This window comes from Argopecten irradians, chromosome 11 (genome assembly GCF_041381155.1).
Source record: "Argopecten irradians isolate NY chromosome 11, Ai_NY, whole genome shotgun sequence".
NCBI classification, from domain to species: domain Eukaryota; kingdom Metazoa; phylum Mollusca; class Bivalvia; order Pectinida; family Pectinidae; genus Argopecten; species Argopecten irradians.
The window spans coordinates 19,456,069-19,477,676 of NC_091144.1; the positions used below are offsets into that span (position 1 = coordinate 19,456,069).

The 21,608-nt window shown below is 35.5% G+C and overlaps 1 protein-coding gene across 2 annotated transcripts; it reads left to right on the forward strand.

Moving 5' to 3' along the window:
* Positions 1-44: 44 nt before the first annotated feature.
* LOC138334918 (transcriptional regulatory protein AlgP-like) lies at positions 45-20,635 on the forward strand. Of its 2 annotated transcripts, none has more exons than XM_069283777.1 (4): positions 45-84; positions 1,283-1,374; positions 10,913-11,017; positions 13,683-20,635. In XM_069283777.1, exons 2-4 carry the CDS (start codon positions 1,295-1,297, stop codon positions 15,343-15,345), a joined length of 1,848 nt encoding a protein of 615 aa, XP_069139878.1. In that variant the 5' UTR covers positions 45-84; positions 1,283-1,294; the 3' UTR covers positions 15,346-20,635. The 2 variants fall into 2 exon arrangements, with proteins under 2 accessions (XP_069139878.1, XP_069139877.1); XM_069283776.1 differs by having other exon boundaries at positions 80-110.
* Positions 20,636-21,608: the final 973 nt, after the last annotated feature.

A 21,608-nucleotide genomic window follows, 5' to 3' on the forward strand; every position in this document is an offset into this window, starting at 1 on the left:
TTTTTAAGACCTTATATGGAAAAGTTCAAAGGTCATTCTTGAATAGACCATTGAACCTCATTTGCATTTTTGGCGTTTGTTGTGGTAAGTGTGTTTCGATATTAAGGCGGGTAAGTACGATATATACAAATATATCCAAATGTGGTCAAGTTAAGCAATGGTATATGAAGCTATATATACAAACTTGAAAGTAAGGTACAAAATGCATTTCATCCAGAGTAATAATGCAGTGTTTTGCAAGGTTGTGGAACAACCGAAAATCATTCATAAACAAACGGTTTCATATGGGGCCCTTCATATGCACTAGCTAAGTACATTCAAAGGATCAAGTTCAAACTTACCGTCTGATTTACATAATGATTTTTAAGTTCTGCATTGCCTTTTGGCAATTGTTAATATCATTGGAAGACTAATATATAGACTATATTGTCGTGGGATTTTACATAACTCAGTAGGCCTTATAGGCCCAGGTTGTAATCATAATTTTGAACAGCCTTGTTGATATTTCAGCCAATCGCGTTACATTATTTATTCGTATGAAGTCACGTGTATAAACAGAGTAGTAAGTCTCAGCTTCACGCAAGTTGACCAACTCTCAGGTGAATTTCATGTAAAATTATATGACCGCTTTTCAATATAAGCTTGAATGTTATATCGTCAATACTTATGCAGTACAGATTTTTTGACATCAAACATTTTCTTACTTTCCTGTGGATTTGTTTCATCTTACTGACTTCTAAAATAATTTATAAAAGAGTAATTTAGCACATTCCTAGAGGGATATGAACTTAGACTAGAGGCATATGCTTTCCTGGGTCCATTAATTTACTTAGTACATATTCCTTATCTTGTTCTCTTATCCATCGACATTGGAATTTGATCACATCCACATATCTACTAGGACTGGTTGTGTACATATATATTCTATGCATCAAGATTTTCGCACGTCTGGAGCTGTTGACGAATACTCCATGATGGTGTTGTTTTGTTAATGTGAATATAGTGTGTTTCATGAGATTTCAACAATTATTTTTTTCCTAAATCACGACTACTGTTCCTTCATGACTACTTGTTGGGTGCAGTACTGTACAGTTAGAACCCTTTATGAAAACCCCCACTTATTTCACCTTTGAAAATGAAAAAGTAATGAAGTGTGATTTGTGATATATATATTCTCTTTTATAATTAATTGTATGAATTTGTAGTAGTTCATTGATGCAAGTTTCCTTGATTTTTTGATAATTTTAATTTGATTGACCTTTAAATCTATGTCATTTATTAGTATTGGATCAGGATGCCAGGGAGACAGACAAAGACACCTAAAAGGACAACCAGAAAGTCCACTGCTGCTTCAGGAAGTCCCACTGACATTGGGTACGTTACAATCAGGAAGTAATAAGTGATATTATGATATATAGTTTTTAAAATTACCGATGAAAAAATAGAAATAAAAATGTTAATACCAGTACCTTTTCTGTAAGGTATCATCTGATTACATGCTATCCAGTGAGTCTGAGTAACTCCCACACAAGCTTTACCCTGAATGGTCCTTCTAACACTAACACTTTCAACAGAAAAAAAGTTCTATAAGTAGCAGTTGATACAAGTTTTGTTCTAATCTTGCAAAACTGGAATCTGATGCTGTACCCTGAAGTTATAACAAATTTAAGTAGACAGAATTGCCCCAGGTCAGTGAAAGGTGTGAGATGAAAAGTTTGTGTTACCTGCCATAAGGAAAGTTGATTGTTATCATATGGTAGTCAATACCATAAAGATATTATGCCACACTAAGCTAGCTATATATAGCTTAATTAGATCTATAAAAACATGATAATGCCGAAAGGTTCCTGTCAATCAAATAATGTTGATCAGATTGCATTGTAACTTTCCTTGTACTTGTCTTATTTTCTGCATAAAGGTTTCAGAACTTTAGCATAAAGCAAACAATTCAAAGATATGCAGTTGTCCCATTAAGCAATTATATGCACATGTATAAACATTTGAAAGCCTGGTAATGTGTTGGAATGTATTGCAATATTTCAAAACAAAGTTCAGAAATAACAAAAATCTACTAAAAAATTCATGTCTTAACACCAAGATTTCTATATGGGTTTTAAAAACAATGTATTTTAGTACACGGGTAAAACACAATAATGGGCTCCCCTATGTTGCACTTTGGGGTCAAAATTAAACATTTCAGAAATCAAATGAAAACTATTTCATATCAATGAGTAATGTTCAAAAACAGCGATTGTTTTGAAATGACTTATGTTTAAGTCAATTTTTTTATTGTTTTATTGGGGTACCCAATACCAGGTTACGGACACTACTAATGCAAAATAACAGATGACATCTCATAAGCATCATGTATTTTAACAATTTTATTTCTACTAAACATGTGTAGCCATATATTAAAATAAGGTTATAAAATTAAACTAACTTGATCTGTTGAAAATGGATAATCTCCAAGCAAAAACAAACATTGTGGTATATCCAAAATTTGCCATTCAAAATGTTTAAAAACAATTCAAACAATTTCCTTACAAGCATAATTATGGTCATAAAAACACTAAAAGAAACACTAGCCCTAATAAAAAACACAAAATATTCAATTCAGATTGATAGAATGAACGGTAAAATTAAAAATAATCTACATCAAAATATTGGTAGGTTACGGACACTACAGAATCGTAAATTATACATAATTTTCTTCATTATTTAATTGTGCTGCATATATATACATTACTGAATGAATTTGTTAATACATTATTTTATCAATGACCATTGATATATACAATGTATGTCTTTTCAGATTGATTACTATTATAATAAAATCTCAAAGATAAAGTTTAATTATGTATTATTTTATACAAGATTGAATTACCAGTATATCATTCAGTTCTACATTTTTATTTGGAATCTCAAAACAGAAAATCTGTTTAACTACAATAAAAGAGGCATTTTCACTTAAAGGACTTGTTGCATTTACAGTAATTTACTAAAATCTATATGATACATATAAACAGTGCATTTAATTACTTGTAGGTATTTTTTTTCTAAAAAATGAAATTATGTAGATCTCTCATAACATCAATTGACTTAGATTGATTTAATTTACTCTTGTGTTTTTATGCTCTCTTCTGGCAAATGAAGTCGGTAATCTGAACAATTTGATTTTTTCATTTTTTTTGGTGTTTTTTTGCTTGAGCCAAGTATAATAAGAACCATTTCTTTTCACCATACTGATCAGGACTTGCTACTCACTGATCAACTGACCTAAAAAATAGTCAAAAAAGCACATTTCTTAATCATCATTTAATGACATTTGTTTTTTTCAATTTTGGAATTTCCTTAGGTTTTCCAGTTGATGCTCTGATGTTTCAGCTGTCTTAATTTTTTTTCAAATTTTACAGGCTAATCCACTTTCTTTCATGGTCTTCTTTAGAACATCATATGTATACTGCATGCTCTTCATAGTCATTTGATTTGGTTATTTTAAAGTCTTGCAGATCATTTTTTATTTACTTCATTCCTGCATGGTCTGTTCTTGAGTACTTCCAGTCTTCCACCTCTCGATCTTAGTTCAAACTTGGTCTAAATTGAAGAAAAAAAATATTAATATCAACTACACTTATAAAGATTGAAATAACATAAGGTATACCTTTATCATATGAATGAACATAAATATTCATAATCTTTAAAGATAATGAGAAAAAACTTTAAAACACTACTTGTTTTGAAGGTCTGACATTTTTGTAGTGTCTGTAACCAGTGACATATTGATCAAATGTAGAAATATTGTGAATAAAATCTGAAATGATTAATGTTGAATTTTTTTTTTTTTCATATATCTTGTGATCAGAAGAGAGATTCTAAAAATCATTTATAGTGAAATTGTTAAAATTTTGTTATTAATATTTCAACTAAACTTAATTTTCATACCAAAAAATCCATAACCAGACAGGAAATCTGTTCACTAAAGTATTTGTGAAAGATAAATTAAGGTTAAAACCAGATTTTGCTATTATTCAATCAATAATTGATAATGTGTTGTACTAAAACTCATAAAAATACTCATATCAGAGCTCTTATAAATAATCAACAGTATGGTTTACAGATACTACATTTGGTCCATAGTGACAAGTTTTACTCAACTTCAAGCAAAGTATCCACAAATTCTGCAGTATATGGCCTCAGGATCTCCTTCAGATGTCTTCAGAAAATCATATGCAGCTTTCAATGCCTCATTACTTGGCAACGTGTGTGTTTGAATAACTAGAATTTTCAGGACTCGCAAGTTGTTTTTGACGTTGTTTACTTAAAGGGCCACTACCTTTCCGAAACGGCTTTTAATTTTTTAGCTCACCTGGCCCAAAGGGCCGGTGAGCTTATGTCATGGCGCGGCGTCCGTCGTCCGTCTGTCCGTCAACATTTCCTTTAAATCGCTACTAGTCATAGAGTTCTGCATGGATTTTAACCAAATTTGGCCAGAATACATCCTTGGTGGGAGGGGAACAGAACTTGTATAAATTTTTGCTCTGACCCCCCGGGGACAGGAGGGGCGGGGCCCAATAGGGGAAATAGAGGTAAATCCTATAAATCGCTACTTGTCCTAGAGTTCTGCATGGATTGAAAACAAATTTGGCCAGAAACATCCTTGGGGGAAGGGGAATAGAACTTGTATAAATATTGGCTCTCTGACCCCCCGGGGGCAGGAGGGGCGGGGCCCCAATAGGTGAAATTGAGGTAAATCCTATAAATTGCTACCTGTCCTAGTGTTTCTGCATGGATTGTAACCAAATTTGGCCAGAAACATCCTTGGGGGAAAGGGAACAGAAACTTGTATAAATTTTGGCTCTGACCCCCCGGGGGCAGGAGGGGCGGGGCCCAATAAGGGAAATTTAGGTAAATCCTATAAAAATCGCTACTTGTCCTAGAGTTCTGCATGGATTGTAACCAAATTTGGCCAGAAACATCCTTGGGGAGAGGGGATCAGAACTTGTTTAAATTTTTGCTCTGACCCCCCGAGGATAGGAGGGGCGGGGCCAAATAGGGGAAATTAAGGTAAAATCCTATAAATCGCTACTTGTCCTAGAGTTCTGCATGGATTGTAACCAAAATTGGCCAGAAACATCCTTGGGGGAAGGGGAATAGAACTTGTGTATAAATTTTGGCTCTGACCCCCCCGGGGACAGGAGGGGCGGGGCCCAATAGGAGAAATTGAGGTAAATCCTATAAATCGCTACTTGTCCTAGAGTTCTGCATGGATTGTAACCAAATTTGGCCAGAAACATCCTTGGGGGAAGGATAGAAACAGAACTTTGTATAAATTTTCGGCTCTGACCCCCCGGGGACAGCGAGGAGGGAGGGACCCAATAGGGGAAATCTTAGGTAAATCCTATAAATTGCTACTTGTTCATAGAGTTCTGCATGGATTGTAACCAAATTTGGCCAAAACATCCTAGGGGGAAGGGGAAACAGAACTTGTATAAACTTTTTGCTCTGACCCTCTGGGACATGAGGGGCGGGGCCCAATAGGGGGAAATAGAGGTAAATCCCTATAAATCGATACTTGTCCTAGCAGTTTCTGCATGGATTGTAAACCAAATTTTTGGCCAGAAACATTCTTAGGGAATAGGAAACAGAACTTATACTATAATATTGGCTTCTGACCCCCAAGGCAGGCAGGAGGGGCAGGCGGCCAATAGGGGAAATAGAGGTAAATCCTATAAATCGCTACTTGTCCTAGAGTTCTGCATGGATTGAAACCAAATTTGACCAGAAACATCCTTGGGGGAAGGAGAATAGAACTTGTATAAATTTTGGCTCTGACCCCCTGGGGGCAGGAGGGGCGGGGGCCCAATAGGGAAATTTAGGTAAATCCTATAAATCGCTACTAGTCTTAGAGTTCTGCTTGGAGTTTAACCAAATTTGGCCCAGAAACATCCTTGGGGTTAACAGAATTCCTATAATTTTTGGCTCTGACCCCCTTGAGCAGAAAGAGTGGGGCCCAATAGGGAATTAGAGGTAAATATTCAAATTCCTTCAGAAAAGAAACAATGAACCTTACTAGGGCATTTCAAACCTGGGTGAACTGTGATACAGGCCCTCTGGGCCTCTTGTTCAAATAGGACATGTACAAACGAGATACACATTTTGTAGAGTCGCAGAATTTATTAATATGAACGGCTAACTAAGCACCCTTATCTTCACCCTGAAGAACAGTTTAATTAGAATAAAATAAATTGTTAATTTGTCAGAAACGCGGGTCCGTTTTGTGTTTCCCCCGCCGTCGTCCTACATTGCGCGCGGATCGAGAGGACTAATCACTGCCGCCAGACACGGCAAACTAGTGAGAAATGAATCTCCACTGTTATCGTACATTAGTCAGGGGACTCTTGGCATATGTTTGTTGTTGTAACCTTCATCTTAAGCCCATCGTTATAGATACTTTCTTTGGTTATTACTGTTTTAATGAAACCGTGTTAAATTTGCCTCCGGAAATGGTAGTATGGGCTTTAATAGCTTATCAGCTAGTCAATACCAAAGATATTTAAGTGACATGCACTTTCAAAAATATAAAATCTGTGGTGTCATTGTTTAATCTTAAGATATTCTACCAATAAAATGTGTTCAGGGTTTGTTTATACACTATCTGAAAACATGCAGTTAGAAATCAGGTTACGGACACTACAGCAAAATCGTAGTGTCCGTAACCTTCATGACCCTGTAGTTTTAAAGCAATACTCATAAGGAGATTATTTTTTTACATTTTATGGGATATTAAACTAAGTAGTTACTACACACACACACAAAAAGAAATAGATCTTCAAAGCATTATATAGGAATAATGGAAGTGGTTACGGACACTACATGTTTTTTTTTGTTTTTTCTTTTACAAAGGAAAAGTGCCTCGCAAAACTTTGCTGTATCATTAAAAATATCTAGTTGCAAGTAGGATTAGACTTAACTATGAAATCTATAGTTTAAGTATAAATTAAAAAATTTCTAGGCTATAACATGGGGCAAGTTTTGAAAGGTAAAAACGCAAACGAAGCCGGTAATTGTAACAAATTAGATTTTTATTGCCATTTTTTATTGTATCATTATGAATGATACATCATTCAATTCGTAAAAGAATATCCTATTTGGTTTTATTTTAATCTTTGCATTAAACCTATTTTACAATGTGTTTATTTGGTCTGTCAAAAACAGATTTTTTAGCTCACCTGGCCCGAAGGGCCAGTGAGCTTATGTCATGGCGCGGCGTCCGTCGTCCGTCCGTCCGTCCGTCCGTCTGTCTGTCCGTCAACATTTCCTTTTAAATCGCTACTAGTCATAGAGTTCTGCATGGATTGTAACCAAATTTGGCCACAAACATCCTTGGGGGAGGGGGAACAGAACTTGTATAAATTTTGGCTCTGACCCCCCGGGGGCAGGAGGGGCGGGGCCCAATATGGGAAATAGAGGTAAATCCTATAAATCCCTACTTGTCCTAGAGTTCTGCATGGATTGTAACCAAATTTGGCCACAAACATCCTTAGGGGAGGGGGAACAGAACTTGTATAAATTTTGGCTCTGACCCCCTGGGGGCAGGAGGGGCGAGGCCCCATAGGGGAATTAGAGGTAAATCCTATAAATCGCTACTTGTCCTAGAGTTCTGCATGGAATGTAACCAAATTTGGTCACAAACATCCTTGGGGGAAGGGGAACAGAACTTGTAAAAATTTTGGCTCTGGTCCCTCGGGGGCAGGGGGGGGGGCCCAATAGGGGAAATAGAGGTAAATCCTTTAAATCCCTACTAGTCATAGAGTTTCTGAATGGAATGTAACCAAATTTGGCCACAAACATCCTTGGGGAAGGGGAACAGAACTTGTATAAATTTTGGCTCTGACCCCCCGGGGGCAGCAGGGGCGAGGCCCCATAGGGGAATTAGAGGTAAATCCTATAAATCGCTACTTGTCCTAGAGTTCTGCATGGAATGTAACCAAATTTGGTCACAAACATCCTTGGGGGAAGGGGAACAGAACTTTTATAAATTTTGGCTCTGGTCCCTCGGGGGCAGGAGGGGGGGCCCAATAGGGGAAATAGAGGTAAATCCTTTAAATCCCTACTAGTCATAGAGTTCTGAATGGAATGAAACCAAATTTGGCCACAAACATCCTTTGGGGAAGAGGAACAGAAACTTATATAAATTTTGGCTCTGGCCCCCCCGGGGGCTGGAGGGGTTGGGCCCAATAGAGGAAATAGAGGCAAATCCTTTAAATCGCTACTAGTCATAGAGTTTTTGCTTGGATTGTGACCAAATTTAGCCATAAACATCCTGGGGGGAAGGGGAAACAGAACTTGTGTAAAGTTTGGCTCTGGCCCCCAGGGGGCAGGACGGGTGGGGCCCAATAGGGGAAATAGAGGTAAATCCTATAGATCACTACTAGTCATAGAGTTCTGCATGGAATGTAAACACAATTTGGCCACAAACATCCCTGGGCGGAAGGGGAACAGAACTTGTGTAAATTTTGGCTCTGGCCCCCCCAGGGCAGGACGGGTGGGGCCCAATAGGGAAATTAGAGGTAAATCCTTTAAATCGCTACTTGTCCTAGAATTTTGCTTGGATTGTGACCAAATTTAGCCATAAACATCCTTGGGGGAAGGGTAAACATCCTTGGGGGAAGGGAAACAGAACTTGTGTAAATTTTGGCTCTGACCCCCTGGGGGCAGGAGGGGTGGGGCCCAATAGGGGATTTAGAGGTTAATATTATAATTCCTTCAGAAAAAACAATGAACCTGTATTCAGAATATTACTTGGCATTACAAACCAGGTGAGCGATACAGGCCCTCTGGGCCTCTTGTTTTAAGTGCAACAGCATAACGTAGAAAAATGTATCATTTTCAGCATTTCCTCTTTGTATAACTCAAAAACTATCGAAGCAATTCTCATGAAATTTGGAACACAGTCACAGTATTATATATATATATATATTTGTTGAAAATGATTAACAAATTGAATTAACTTAATAATTGAAGCTGGTATGACTGTATAACATTGGATAGTTTTAAAAGAGCCCTTTATTGTGTTTTACCCGACAGTGACTTAGTGAACAAAGGTTGCATCAGATCCGTCTCTCCATCCTTTCTTCCTTCTGTGAATCTGTCCTTCCACACATTGTCTTGTCCATGACCTATCTCCTATAAGTAGTATTGTAAAAACAATAAGGCATCAGAACTAAGGGTAAAGGCTTTGTAATATGGGCTAATCTAGAGAATGTGTATGGTGTACTAAAATAAGACCACCTATATTTTGACTTTTCATTCTCCGTTCCTTATTATTTTCCACCACAACTTGGTCTCAGCATTTTGTTCTAAAATTATAATTTTGATCGCCATGGAATTTTGTCAGGTCATTTCTGGTGATCAGCAGATGTGTCGACCGGTTTCATTTTTTTTTAGGTTTTTTTTTACCAGCATCCAAGATGGCCGCCACATTCTTTCATTGTTCAAAATTGAACTGCATATAGATATTTATTTACTGGTCCGATTTGCCTGTAATCGGTTTCAATATGTAGTTAAAATCAGATTTTTAATTTTAAAGTGAAAAATACCATACTTAATGAAATAAAATAAAATAAAAAATCTGGCTGTTTGAAATTTTCTACCTGGTTCTTGGATTGAAGCAAGGATCCATTTCAGGGCCACTATTATTTGTTTTCTATTTTTAACTTATAGATCATAAGGTTACTAGTGACATATAACTACTTTGAGGTCATTTTTGTTGACCTGTAGATGTACAACTTTTGCAGACCAGGAACCAAGATGGCTACCACTGCATGCATTTGGTAAAATTGAACAAAAAGAAACATAATTGAGAACACAAATTTAATACAATTATAAACATCGCTGTGCCTAATATATTAACTTTAAATGACGTGACTTTTCAAAAAGCATTTTTCTGCTGTGAAATAAAAATTATTTACCGGTAAAACAATGTCAAATCATCATGCGGGGAGGTCACTCTTGTCAAACTAGGCTCTGTGGAGATTGGGGGAACTTTATGTAACAGCACCCATCACAATTAGATCTTGTTAAATAATGACTTACTCTGTGCAATACGATTTTGTGAAATGCTATCTGAAATTTGGTCATATTAAACATTATTCAATTTCGCTGTGGGCAGTTATATATTGTACATGTGTTGGATACAGTATTGTAATTGAAAATCAAAATAAAGGGATACTTGGTCAGTAGGACTAGGGGTACTCCCTATCAACGACAATTTCAACTATTGCAATACAATTTGTTTCACTATCAGATAATACATATTATGATAGTTAAATACTGCATACTACAATTGCAATAGTACTGTGAATTTGTGATAGTGTTGCATCTATTATATTCAAGTTGATGAATTGGTTGCCATGTCGTACATGAAGTAAAATATGGGTTTAGAGTTATATCCCTTTACCTTCTAACATTTAAACACACTCACTGATCACAATGGAGAAAAATGTCAGTATTTGTCCTATTTAATTTTGACATTTTTTCATATCTGTTTGGCTTTTACTGTATCAAATCACTATGAGTTCTTCATTTTAGTCTAAATTTCTGAAAAAAGCATTCCGACTACTGAAAGTCTTAATAGTTTGACATGCTTTCCGCAATATTGTTATCAACTTGTTTGTCATTGATTCATGATCAAATTTAGAGGCATGTAAACTGTAATCACAATATACATCAAATTTTTGATAATATTGTTAAACCCCTTTTTGTCAGACAATAGTCAAAAGTGTTCAATGATCTTTTTATCAACAAAAATTACTATGATCAAAACATTTTATAAATAAAAAACAACACCCCCACCCCTGCCCACTGCTAGAAGATCTAATTTTTCTTACAGACTTATTTTCTTATGTTTCAGAACTTTGAAAGCGTTAAGTCCTAAAACGCCAGGATGGATGTCGGGAACACATGCAGTCTTCAAAACACCTGAATCACCGTCACCAAAGCAACTTAGGACTCGTCGGTAAACACCTATTTTATACACTATTGGCAGTTTTTAGGTCAACTGAGACGAAGTCTCAAGTGACCTATTTTAATCGTCTTTTGTCTGACGTGTTGTATGTCCATAAACAATTAACATTTTCGACTTCTTCTCCAAAACCACTGAAGCAATTTCAATGAAATTTTACACAAACCTTCTAAGGTGTAAGGCCAATCAAAATTGTGAATTATATGACCCTCAACCCCTAGGGGGCTGTGGGAGGGGCCAAAAGGGGTAAAATTGGCTAAAATTTCAAAAATCATCTTCTCCACTCACAGATATGGTAGAATCAAATACTTTTCATGGATAGAAAGGTCTCAAGGCCCTCTACAAAAATTGTGAATTATAGGACCCTGGGTTATCAGGTTTCCCCCTGGGGAGGGATTAAGTTTACTATAATTTTGAGCATTATTTGGTCATTTATAATAGGAAACTAGTAAAATATTGTCAGAATTATCCCTATGAGATGGCCATTGAATTCTATTAATAAATTGTCCATGACTGACTCCCAGGCACCTTAGGGGTGGGGCCAAAAGGGGTCAAATTAGCTGAAACTACAAAAATCTTCTTCTGAAATTCGGAAACTGGTAGAATCAAATACTCTTCATAGATGGAAATGTCTTAAGGTCCTTTAAAAAAAATGTGAATGATATGACTCTGGGTCTAGTGTTTCCCCCTGGGGAGGGGGTCAAGTTTATATAGGAAAAACACATTTATGATCATTAGGAAATGAGTCAAACTGGGTTAGAATTATTAGCCTGAGATAGCATTTGAACATCATATCCATATTGGTCCTGGCCGACCCCCAGGGGCCAGAAGGGCGGAGCCAAAAGGGGTCAAAATGGATACCATTTCAAAAATCTTTCTTCTGAATTCACAGATTTGATGGAAGCAAATACTCTTCATAGATTAAAAAGTCAAATTTTTGAAAATACTGACTGACTTCAAGGGCCTGATGGGCCAATATATAGCGTTTATATGTCTTTGTTTCATTCTGTATTTGAATTCAGGTGACCGTTAAGGCCCATTGGCCTCTTGTTGACTTAAACTTGTATGGTTTGAGTCTAAGGAATTGCTTTCAGTAACCTTTTTACTCAGTAATTTAAGTGCCATTGGCCTATGACATTCTAATTTAAATGCCGTTGACCTAAGAAATGCTAATTTAAATGCTGTTGACTAGGGCTGCCGCGGTTCACCGGTATATTGGGGTATTGCAATGCACCACCAAAAAATATTGTACCGCGATACAGTTTACATGTACCGGTTTTTTACGATATATTTTCTTAGTATCATAATTTCATTAATTTGATATAATTAAAACATCCTGTCATTAAAACAAAACCAGCAAGTTATATTTGTTTTCCTTTTCCGATAATATGAAGCCATGTGGGTATCCCTTTCGTTTTCATTAGATTCAGATGTCGGTCAAATGTTTGTAACTAACGTGTATAATGTTCAAATGATTCAAACATTTGAATGACGTTGAATATAAACAATATGACATTAGGCTAGTTTCTGAAATATTATCAAGCTGATTCGCTCCATCAATCAACAAAACCGGAATATATAATTCTCTAAACACATTTAAGGCCCGGTGAATACATGGCTGCAGGGATTTTGCCAGCTATTTCAGGCTTCATCGTCCGCCGCCATTTTCGATTTCCTACACGTGTCAAAACAACACTGCAAGCTGATCAGCCCTTTGAAGTTTAATCACGATCGTAAGCTTATTTTGCCAGGACAATTGTACGTAAATTTGTTCATCATTTAGGTTCAAAAGTGTACATATTTGCAGACACTATCATGTTTAGTTATTGCATTATTAGGTTACGATCGTCTGTAGCTTAGCGTTTTCACAAACAGACTCGTATTTTTTTAAAACAAGAACCTCACATTTGAACATTTTTGTTACTCAACAACACGGTTCAAATCGATGTAAAACTACATAACATAGCACTGTATGTTTGTATAATGTAAAGGGTGTTTTTATTATGGAATATATACAAAATAGACACCACATATGTTAAGGTCAAAATATTGCAATACATATCACAATAAAGTTGTTGTGTATCGCAATATATCGTGGTACGCTTCTGCCGTATCGCGGCAGCCCTACTGTTGACCTATATCTGACATGGATATATATACTGTTCTTGTCATTATAAAACAACAAATTGAGTCTTAGAAACTGATATAAATCAATGCTGTATATTTTGGGGTATATTTGTGAATCTTGGTTTCAATAAACATGAAAAACAATCAAATCTGTCTTATGTTTGAAATGAAATATGTTGTTTGTATCTTGCTAACAAAGACATAACTTTTTGGGTCTTACTAAAATTATGAATACATGCATGTGTGACATGATTATTGTTCATTAATGAAAAGACTTTGAAACCTCTTTTGTGCATTTTTCCTCAAATATATATACATGTATATGAAAAATCATATGGGAAAGAACCAGCAGAAAAGTTATTAAAAGCAACCACTGTTTATAGTACTGCAATGATAAACCATGGGGTGATATAACATGGTATAAGCTACAATGCTAAATTCAGACTTTTTCAAGGTTATTAGTTAAGTCGAAAATAAATTTTCCCATTATGCTGTGTCATTAAACTAAGTTTTTGTTTGTTTTGTATTCTAGGTCATCTATGTACCCGTCAAACTTTGAACTGAAGAGCAAGACATCAAAATTGGGACTTAAAGAAAAACAACTTATACGTTCCCCACCAGTGGCAAAACGCACTAGAAGGTCATCCATATACCAGAAGTCTACCATGACTTTAGTAGATATTCCTCTTTCTCCCGAAAAACCCAAGTCCAAAATGGCATCCCCTAAAGGTGTTAAAACCAGGACAAGGAGGTCGTCTGTCTATCACAGAGGTGGAAGTGCTAAACTTGTACAGATCACAGAAGAATCAACAGTTACGCAAAAGACCAAAACAATACCAATATCAGTCAAACCTTTCACTAATGTGAAATCTCAGGATAAATCTACTTCCAGTCAGCCAGTTAAACAGGAAAATGCCCGGCCACCTCGACCGGCACCAAAGTCCTTACCACAGAAGAGGAAGGTACAGACTCCAGACAAGTCCCCACAGGCAAAGAGAGCCAAGGTCAGTAGTCCAACATCTCCAGTGATAGCAGCAAAACAGGTCAAAAGTCCTCCCGGGGATTCTGCATCTAGATCTTCAACAAAGAAAACCAGTTCCCCTACAAAAGAGTTGACTTGGAAAACTCCTGCAAAATCTTCAAGATCATCTCGTAGCACTCCTGTGTTGCAAGTTGAGGTTTCATCCAAGACAAAGTCAACATCAGTTAAAAAGACGCCAGTGCAAAAGATAAAATCACCAACAGAGCAAACTGCAAAGACACCAGCTGCAAAAGCACCTGTTCAGAGTAAGGAAAAAAAACTAGTTGCGAAAACACCTGTTCAGAGTAAAGCAAAAACACCAGCTGCGAAAACACCTGTTCAGAGTAAGGCAAAAACACCAGCAGCAAAAACACCAGCTGTGAAAACACCAGCTGTGAAAACACCTGTTCAGAGTAAGGCAAAAACACCAGCTGTGAAAACTCCTGTTCAGAGTAAGGCAAAAACACCAGCTGTGAAAACACCTGTTCAGAGTAAAGCAAAAACACCAGCTGTGAAACCTCCTGTTCAGAGTAAAGCAAAAACACCAGCAGCAAAAACACCAGCTGTGAAACCTCCTGTTCAGAGTAAGGCAAAAACACCAGGTCAGAGTAAGGCGAAAACACCAGCTGCGAAAACACCTGTTCAAAGTAAGGCAAAAACACCAGCTGTGAAAACTCCTGTTGAGAGTAAAGCAAAGACACCAGTTACAAAGAAAAGTCCTGGAAGAAGGGCGAAAGAATCCTCACCAATGAAAGACACTCCAGTTATTGGGTCTAAAGTTTTAACACAAAGTAACCATGTGAAAAATGTACAGAAAAGAAAATTGTCTGAAGAAACTGTTGATACCAAGAGTCCTCAACCCCTCAAGAAGTACAAGGCTGCTGAAAATGTAAAACCCAAATCTGTCATTGTACAATCTCCAGATAGTAGTGCGAAAAGACTGAAGACCCCCAAGAAACTTCCAAAAACACCAGTAGTTAAACGCAAAACAACTCCTGCCAGGCATGCTGAGGTAGAAGCACAGACCATAGATGTGATTCCTGTCCAAGCAGACCAGGAATATGAGCCATTTAACGCTACACTGATTGATGAGGCAAACACATCTATAATGAGCCAGACAAGTAATGGACTTGATACAACATATTCACACTCATCGCGCTGTATTATCCTCTAGTCTTAGAACAGGACTAAGAATAGATTTAGATTTTTGGCCGATATCTGCCAATCAGAGAAAATTTCATTATGTGTGCCACAACAAAAACTGTAAAGATTTTGTAAATAGATATCTCTAATGGTTTCTGAGAATTGACTGTAATTGTCAATTTTCACATAAGTTGTATAGACATACCGGTAATAATTTGTTCATGAATAATTTCCGATTCATAAGCAATTTTTTCTCTGGTCCTGACTTCAGAAGATAAGTTCTGTAAGACCTCTGGGTTCATTTGTTCAAAAGATGAATTGGCTCATCACAGTTTAAGGACAGTTTTCCAATTATGAAAAAACAAACATTCTTGCTAAATTAACTTGATAAAGTTTTGATAACACTTTGAAGTATTTTATCTTTTACTTACTTGCTCATTTTAGACCACAGCTTTTGCAACAAATGAGAAATTAAAAGTTGGATAAGTTTATTGCCTTTTGAACAAGCAGGACATGTATTTTAGAGCATCTCGGGTCAGGATCGGAGAAACCTTGACAAGCTAGATGAGTTCTGATACAGTTCAGGCTGCGTGTAAGAGTCAGCTTAAATTTGTAATATATAGGGATATGTAATTTTGATTTATATTTAAATGTCTTATTTAAAAACTATGTTTGTGTCTGTATATTATCTGTTTGGTGTATTGCTGTAGATTTTATCAAAGTAGATTTAGATTTTATTTATTTTTTTATGGCATTAAGTTTATTTTTAGTCTTCAAAACATATTTTCTTTTATTTTAAGTATTCTATCAGATTATTTTATTATTACCCAAGTCTGTTTTACATATGACAAATCATATTTAAACCTTTACCTGAATTGCAAACACAAAACTTTATTTGCAGCATAAATAATAAATCAGATCCTATTTTTGTACAGGGTTTTGTATGGAGATTATAATATGTACTAGAGTCTTGGTGCTACTTGGCTACAGTAGCTGTGTCTATCAAATGTTTTCCTTTTTCTCTTCTTCTTTCATTCCTTCTTTGCTCACATATAATCTACATCTTGTAAATATACAGTATATATATTCTTTGTTTCAATAAGATGAGACTATATTTCTATATATTAGGACAAGATGTTTTAGTTATTGCTTTATTTGACATTTAAAGTGATGTGTAGTATATGTATGTCATTTGATATATATGGTGTCTGTCATGTGACATGTGTGTGTAAGGGTGTGTCATGTTGTGTGTAGTACTAATATGTGTGTCTTGACATGTGTGTTTGGAGGTTAAAAAGGTAATACATTCATGTATGATTGTGATTTGTATGTAGTGATCTTTAGTTGAAGGTTGACAGCTGGATAACATGTAATGATTGAATGATGGGAAGTGTATCTATGAATGCTTGTGTGTAACAGAAGGTTATATGGGAACATGTGGTGTGGTGGTTTTTGTGTATAGGTAGTTTGAGGAGAATACATACTGATAGGTATACTGGTATTTGTATGATGCTTGTGTGTACGGTATATTTGTGTGTGTGTGTGTGTGTAATGTATGTATAGGTTAATCTCTCAGGGACCATTTCAATCGTCTGATGGAATGGATTAAGTGATGACTTCATACATTTTAGTAGTCCGCTAAACCTGCCTATATTATAAGGCTTTTTGATTGATTTTTTTTTTTGGCCTAATATGTATATCAGGCATTAGGTAAAAAAAAAAAATTAAAGCCTTTTTATATAAACAGGTTTAGCGAACTAACATTTTAGAAGCTGTTTGTAGAATTTCCCCTAACTGTTGGAGCGAAATAATAAAACTACCCATAGCTTCATTTTCGGAGCTTGTTGTTATGTGAAATTCTTCCGCTTGTTGGTGAGAAATTAGTTTGAGTAATGTGCTACATTTTAGTAGCTGTTTTCTGTGTGCTTGCAATCACAAGGACTTGATACGATTTTCCAACCAACGGTCAATACCATGTATACATGTACATAATATAGATACTATAATACATATATCTATTGACCGTTAGTTGGAAAATTGTGCCAAGTCCCTGTGCATGAGATGTGTGGAAATTGTATGAATGAAATGTGTTAAATGATTGTATTGATGTACAATTTTTCTGTTCAAGCTAGTCGACGAAGAAACCATCTTTGATACTCCAGGGGTTACTATCATTAATCAGTTGGCAACAGAGTTGACACAGGTAATTTGATCCTTTGATGCATATCAAAGAAATTTTATAACTTTGGTTGACTGTGTGACTTTGAAGTTTGTTTTTGCTTTCTGTTATCTTCAAAGGAAGTCTCTGCAGGTTATGATTGGTTAGATTTTTTCTCCTGAACTACCTCCAGTTTTACTATGAGATAGTTTAGGGGTGGATATAACATTCGTGGTAGTAACCTCGGAAGTATCAAGGATGCGAGGAACCATACATGGTCACAACATTTTGATGAATATATATTTTGTAATTAATATGATGATGAAATATTGCTTAATGGGGAACCTTTTTTAGGTCATTTGACCCGAAGGGGTTAATCCTAAATCCAAAATGGCCACCATAGCTGCCATCTTGAAAACTTCTTCTCAAGTTCTACATGAGCGATTTGGCTGAAACTTGCATGAAATGCTCCGGCATGGTCCAGACAAAGTGTTGATACATCTCTGGTTGATCCAAAATGGAATATGGCTACCATGACACTATATCTAATTAATTTCCTGTATGAATATTGTCAAGGTAGTCAGATGACCGTTAAGGCCTCTTGTTATCATAATCATTCAATTTTTGAAATTATTTACAAAGTTAACATCCATTGGTATTAAATAAATATTATTTAGTTATCAAAATTCAAAAAAACTAATCAAACTTTTCTTCTTCTTTATTTTGCCTTGATATTCTGTTCAAATTTCAATGGCTTTTATGACAGTCAAATGGCAATTTATTGCATAAAATGTAAATGGCACAATACTGTTTAGATATTTTGTTGTTACTCAAGATTTTTTATGTGAAACAGTATGGTACATGTACTTGTTTTACCTTCATTATCCTCTATGTAAATGTTTCTATTCTAGTACAGTATTTATGATATTTATGATAAGATTGTATATTTGTCCTAGACCTCACATTGGTAAAGAAATCGAACTATAAATCAATGATACTATGTTAATGAATGATGTTATGTTTGTGTTGACGTGGGTAATTCTCGTTTCAATAGGGGTGTAACTTTGGCGTAAAATGGGTTCTTTTAGAGAAAATTGATCTTTCTCGTTTCTTTGTGTAAGTGTTGGGTCAGCAAGCACTCAGCAAGCCTCATGCTGAATATATATTAGATTGGATTAATTCACACCATGTTGCGAAATCATAGATCAATGTAAAATTCTATTCATCAAGCAATAATGTAAGGGTGCTAACATCTTCAGATTTTATAGATAGCTGAAATCTTATCTTTTGAGCAGACACTCAAAACTTCTAACTACTATAGACCTATCAATATATTTCTATAAAATCATAGCAGAACCAAGTCTGACTAATCTGTTACATGTATATAAATTACAAACATCAGCAAGTTTTTCTGGCCATAATTTTGGTTTATATCTATCAGTGAATTTGAATAAGGACATGTAACAGTGTAACTGTTAACACCAATTTCTCATCAATGGCTTCTTTTAAGATTGTCACGAGGGAAAATAACTGCCAATGAGGAATCATGGTGGTTATGAAAGTGTGACAAATAATTTCATTAAGATTAAAAGAGATCATTCGGGGTAATATTGAGTAAACCTGTAAAGAAAGTAATGGTCAATATAATATATACCACCAGGTAGCATTTATAGCTATTGTGTAGTGACAATATATTTATATGTGTGTGCTGTCTGTAAAACCTTGTTTTACTGCCAATGATATTGTGCTTCAGGAAAAATGTGAAGTTTATTTTTACAGGAACATTTAAATATTCAGTAACTATTCATTTAGATTTTTTTATATTGTGTATTTTTCATGATCTTACATTTCCTACAAAAGAATTTAAAACATTTGGTGTATTTTTGTGGCTTTTAACATCTTTTTGTTTGCTAATGTAAATTGTTAAATGTATTTTGAATTTGTTTGCTTTTCTGTGCACCTTGGTCATCTTTTATACATATATTGGTACATGAAGCCTAAGAACTAGGCTAAATGTACTTAGAAAATCTTGATTTTAAAGTCAGCACCCCAATGTGCAATTTTCAATAGTACTTTCTTGAACAACTACATGTATTGTATACCTGGTAATGATGTTACTTCTGGATTTTGGAGAGAGAGAAAAATCTAGGATTTGACAAATGTCTGTTGAAGGATTTGTAAAGTAGGTGAAAAGAGTATTTGAATAGGAGGAGAGAAACTTGTGTGAGGTTTTGTTAGATGAGTAAGGCCATGAAGTAAAGAGATTATCAACATTAGAAAGGAGGCAACAAAAAGTTATTGAATGATAACAAAACAGGAGATCCATCGCCAAACTTAAATGTGCTGTAATTACAATGGTGAGATGGTAGGGAAGATCTTAAGTTATTAAGAGAATAAAATGGAACTTTGAAAGACTGCTTTGTGTTGAAAGCAATAGAATATCTTTATTTTCTAAATTTATCTCCTGTTATGAGCAAAGGGGAGATAAGTCTATTTGTTGATAGGGAGCGCAGTTAAGGAAGAAAAGTACACGGGTGATGGAATGATGGAAATATTAAAAGCAGTTGAAGGCTTAATGGAAAGGATGAATTTTGAAGGGAAATTAGCAAGGAAGTTATAGACTGATGGAAGGATAGGATAAAGATGATTGGTTAATGAGTTTGGTTGTGATATGGAAAGGGTGAAGGAGAGAGGAATTGAGGCCAAGACGGCTGTTCAGAGTTGAGAGTGGGAGCAGATAAAGAGAGAAATGAACAGATTAAGATGAAAGATAACAGTGGAGGAAATGTGTAGGTAAAGGGGAAAGGATGAATGACTAAGGAAGCTGACAAAATCTGTAATATAATAAATAATGATGTACATAGAGGAGGAGGAGTTAATGGTGACAGTCAGCTCTTCAGAAGGCAGCTCTCAAACACAAACTTAGAACATATGCAGACTAAAGCAGATTTTGAAATAGCTTGCTATGTTTCTTTGGTATATTAGCTTAGTATGTAACTCGGTAGTGTAAATGGCTTTGCTATGTTACTTGGTGGTATTCTGTAGTTTTTAACAGATTCCCTATGTTTAAAACGGTGTCTGTTATGTTTTGAATTTCTTTGACAGTTTTGACAAAATAAACACTAGGAATTTTCTTAAAGAATAAACAAGGTATAATTAAGAAGTGGTTTTGTTTTTATTTGTCATATTCTTATTAAACTTCGTTGGCCAAGGGTATTCAGTACGAGATGCACTCCCTGACACAGGAAGAATATCAGACTGAATACACTTGGCTACCGAAGTTGATCCTCATCAATTAGTGTTCTGTGAGATTTGACTTATGTCATCTTCAAGATACCTTTGACTCTCAAGTTAGAAAGAATTACTGAAATTTCTATGTATTTTAGGGGGCTGTATCTCTGAGGTGGGCTGGAGATTTCCTTGAACGCCATTGTTTTGAAATTGTATACATATACATTACAATGTGGCAATAGCTGATACATATACAATAGAATGTGGCAATAGCTGAAGATATGCAAACATGCAATTGAATATGGGTTTGAATTTTCCTGATAATCAAATCAAATTTGTTTGCTGTTGCCCAGAAAAAAAAACCTAGGAAGACTATAGAATACATTTTCGACCTAATAAGAGCCCAATTGAAAAACCTAATAAGATTATAGTTATTACACGAAGTAAATATCAAATCGATTTGCAAAAGAAAGTCTTTCGAGTTAACTTGAGACCTCAAAAACGGAAGGGGACTTTGATTCGGTCGAAACTTATTAATCAAGAGATTTCAATAAAAACTGACACAATGGGTCTGAAAATACAAGAGATTAGCAAACGGTTTGTGCAAAGGAATGTCCTTGACCTTCGGCCAAGGTCTTAAGGTCAAATATGCTAAAATGTTATGCAACTTTTCCTTCATAAAAATAAGGCACAGTGACTTAGGTGGTAGATTTTTACCATAAGGACTTCATATTATTCCTATGAACTTTATATGGTCATTAGACTTGTAATTTTGCTCCACAATGATGCTATAAGGTCCAATACCAAGGAAAGTATCGTAGAGCATCGCATCCTCGATATTCCAGGGGTTCCGACCACTTACGATCTCTACACCCAAGATATTATATATATTGAGATATCTTATA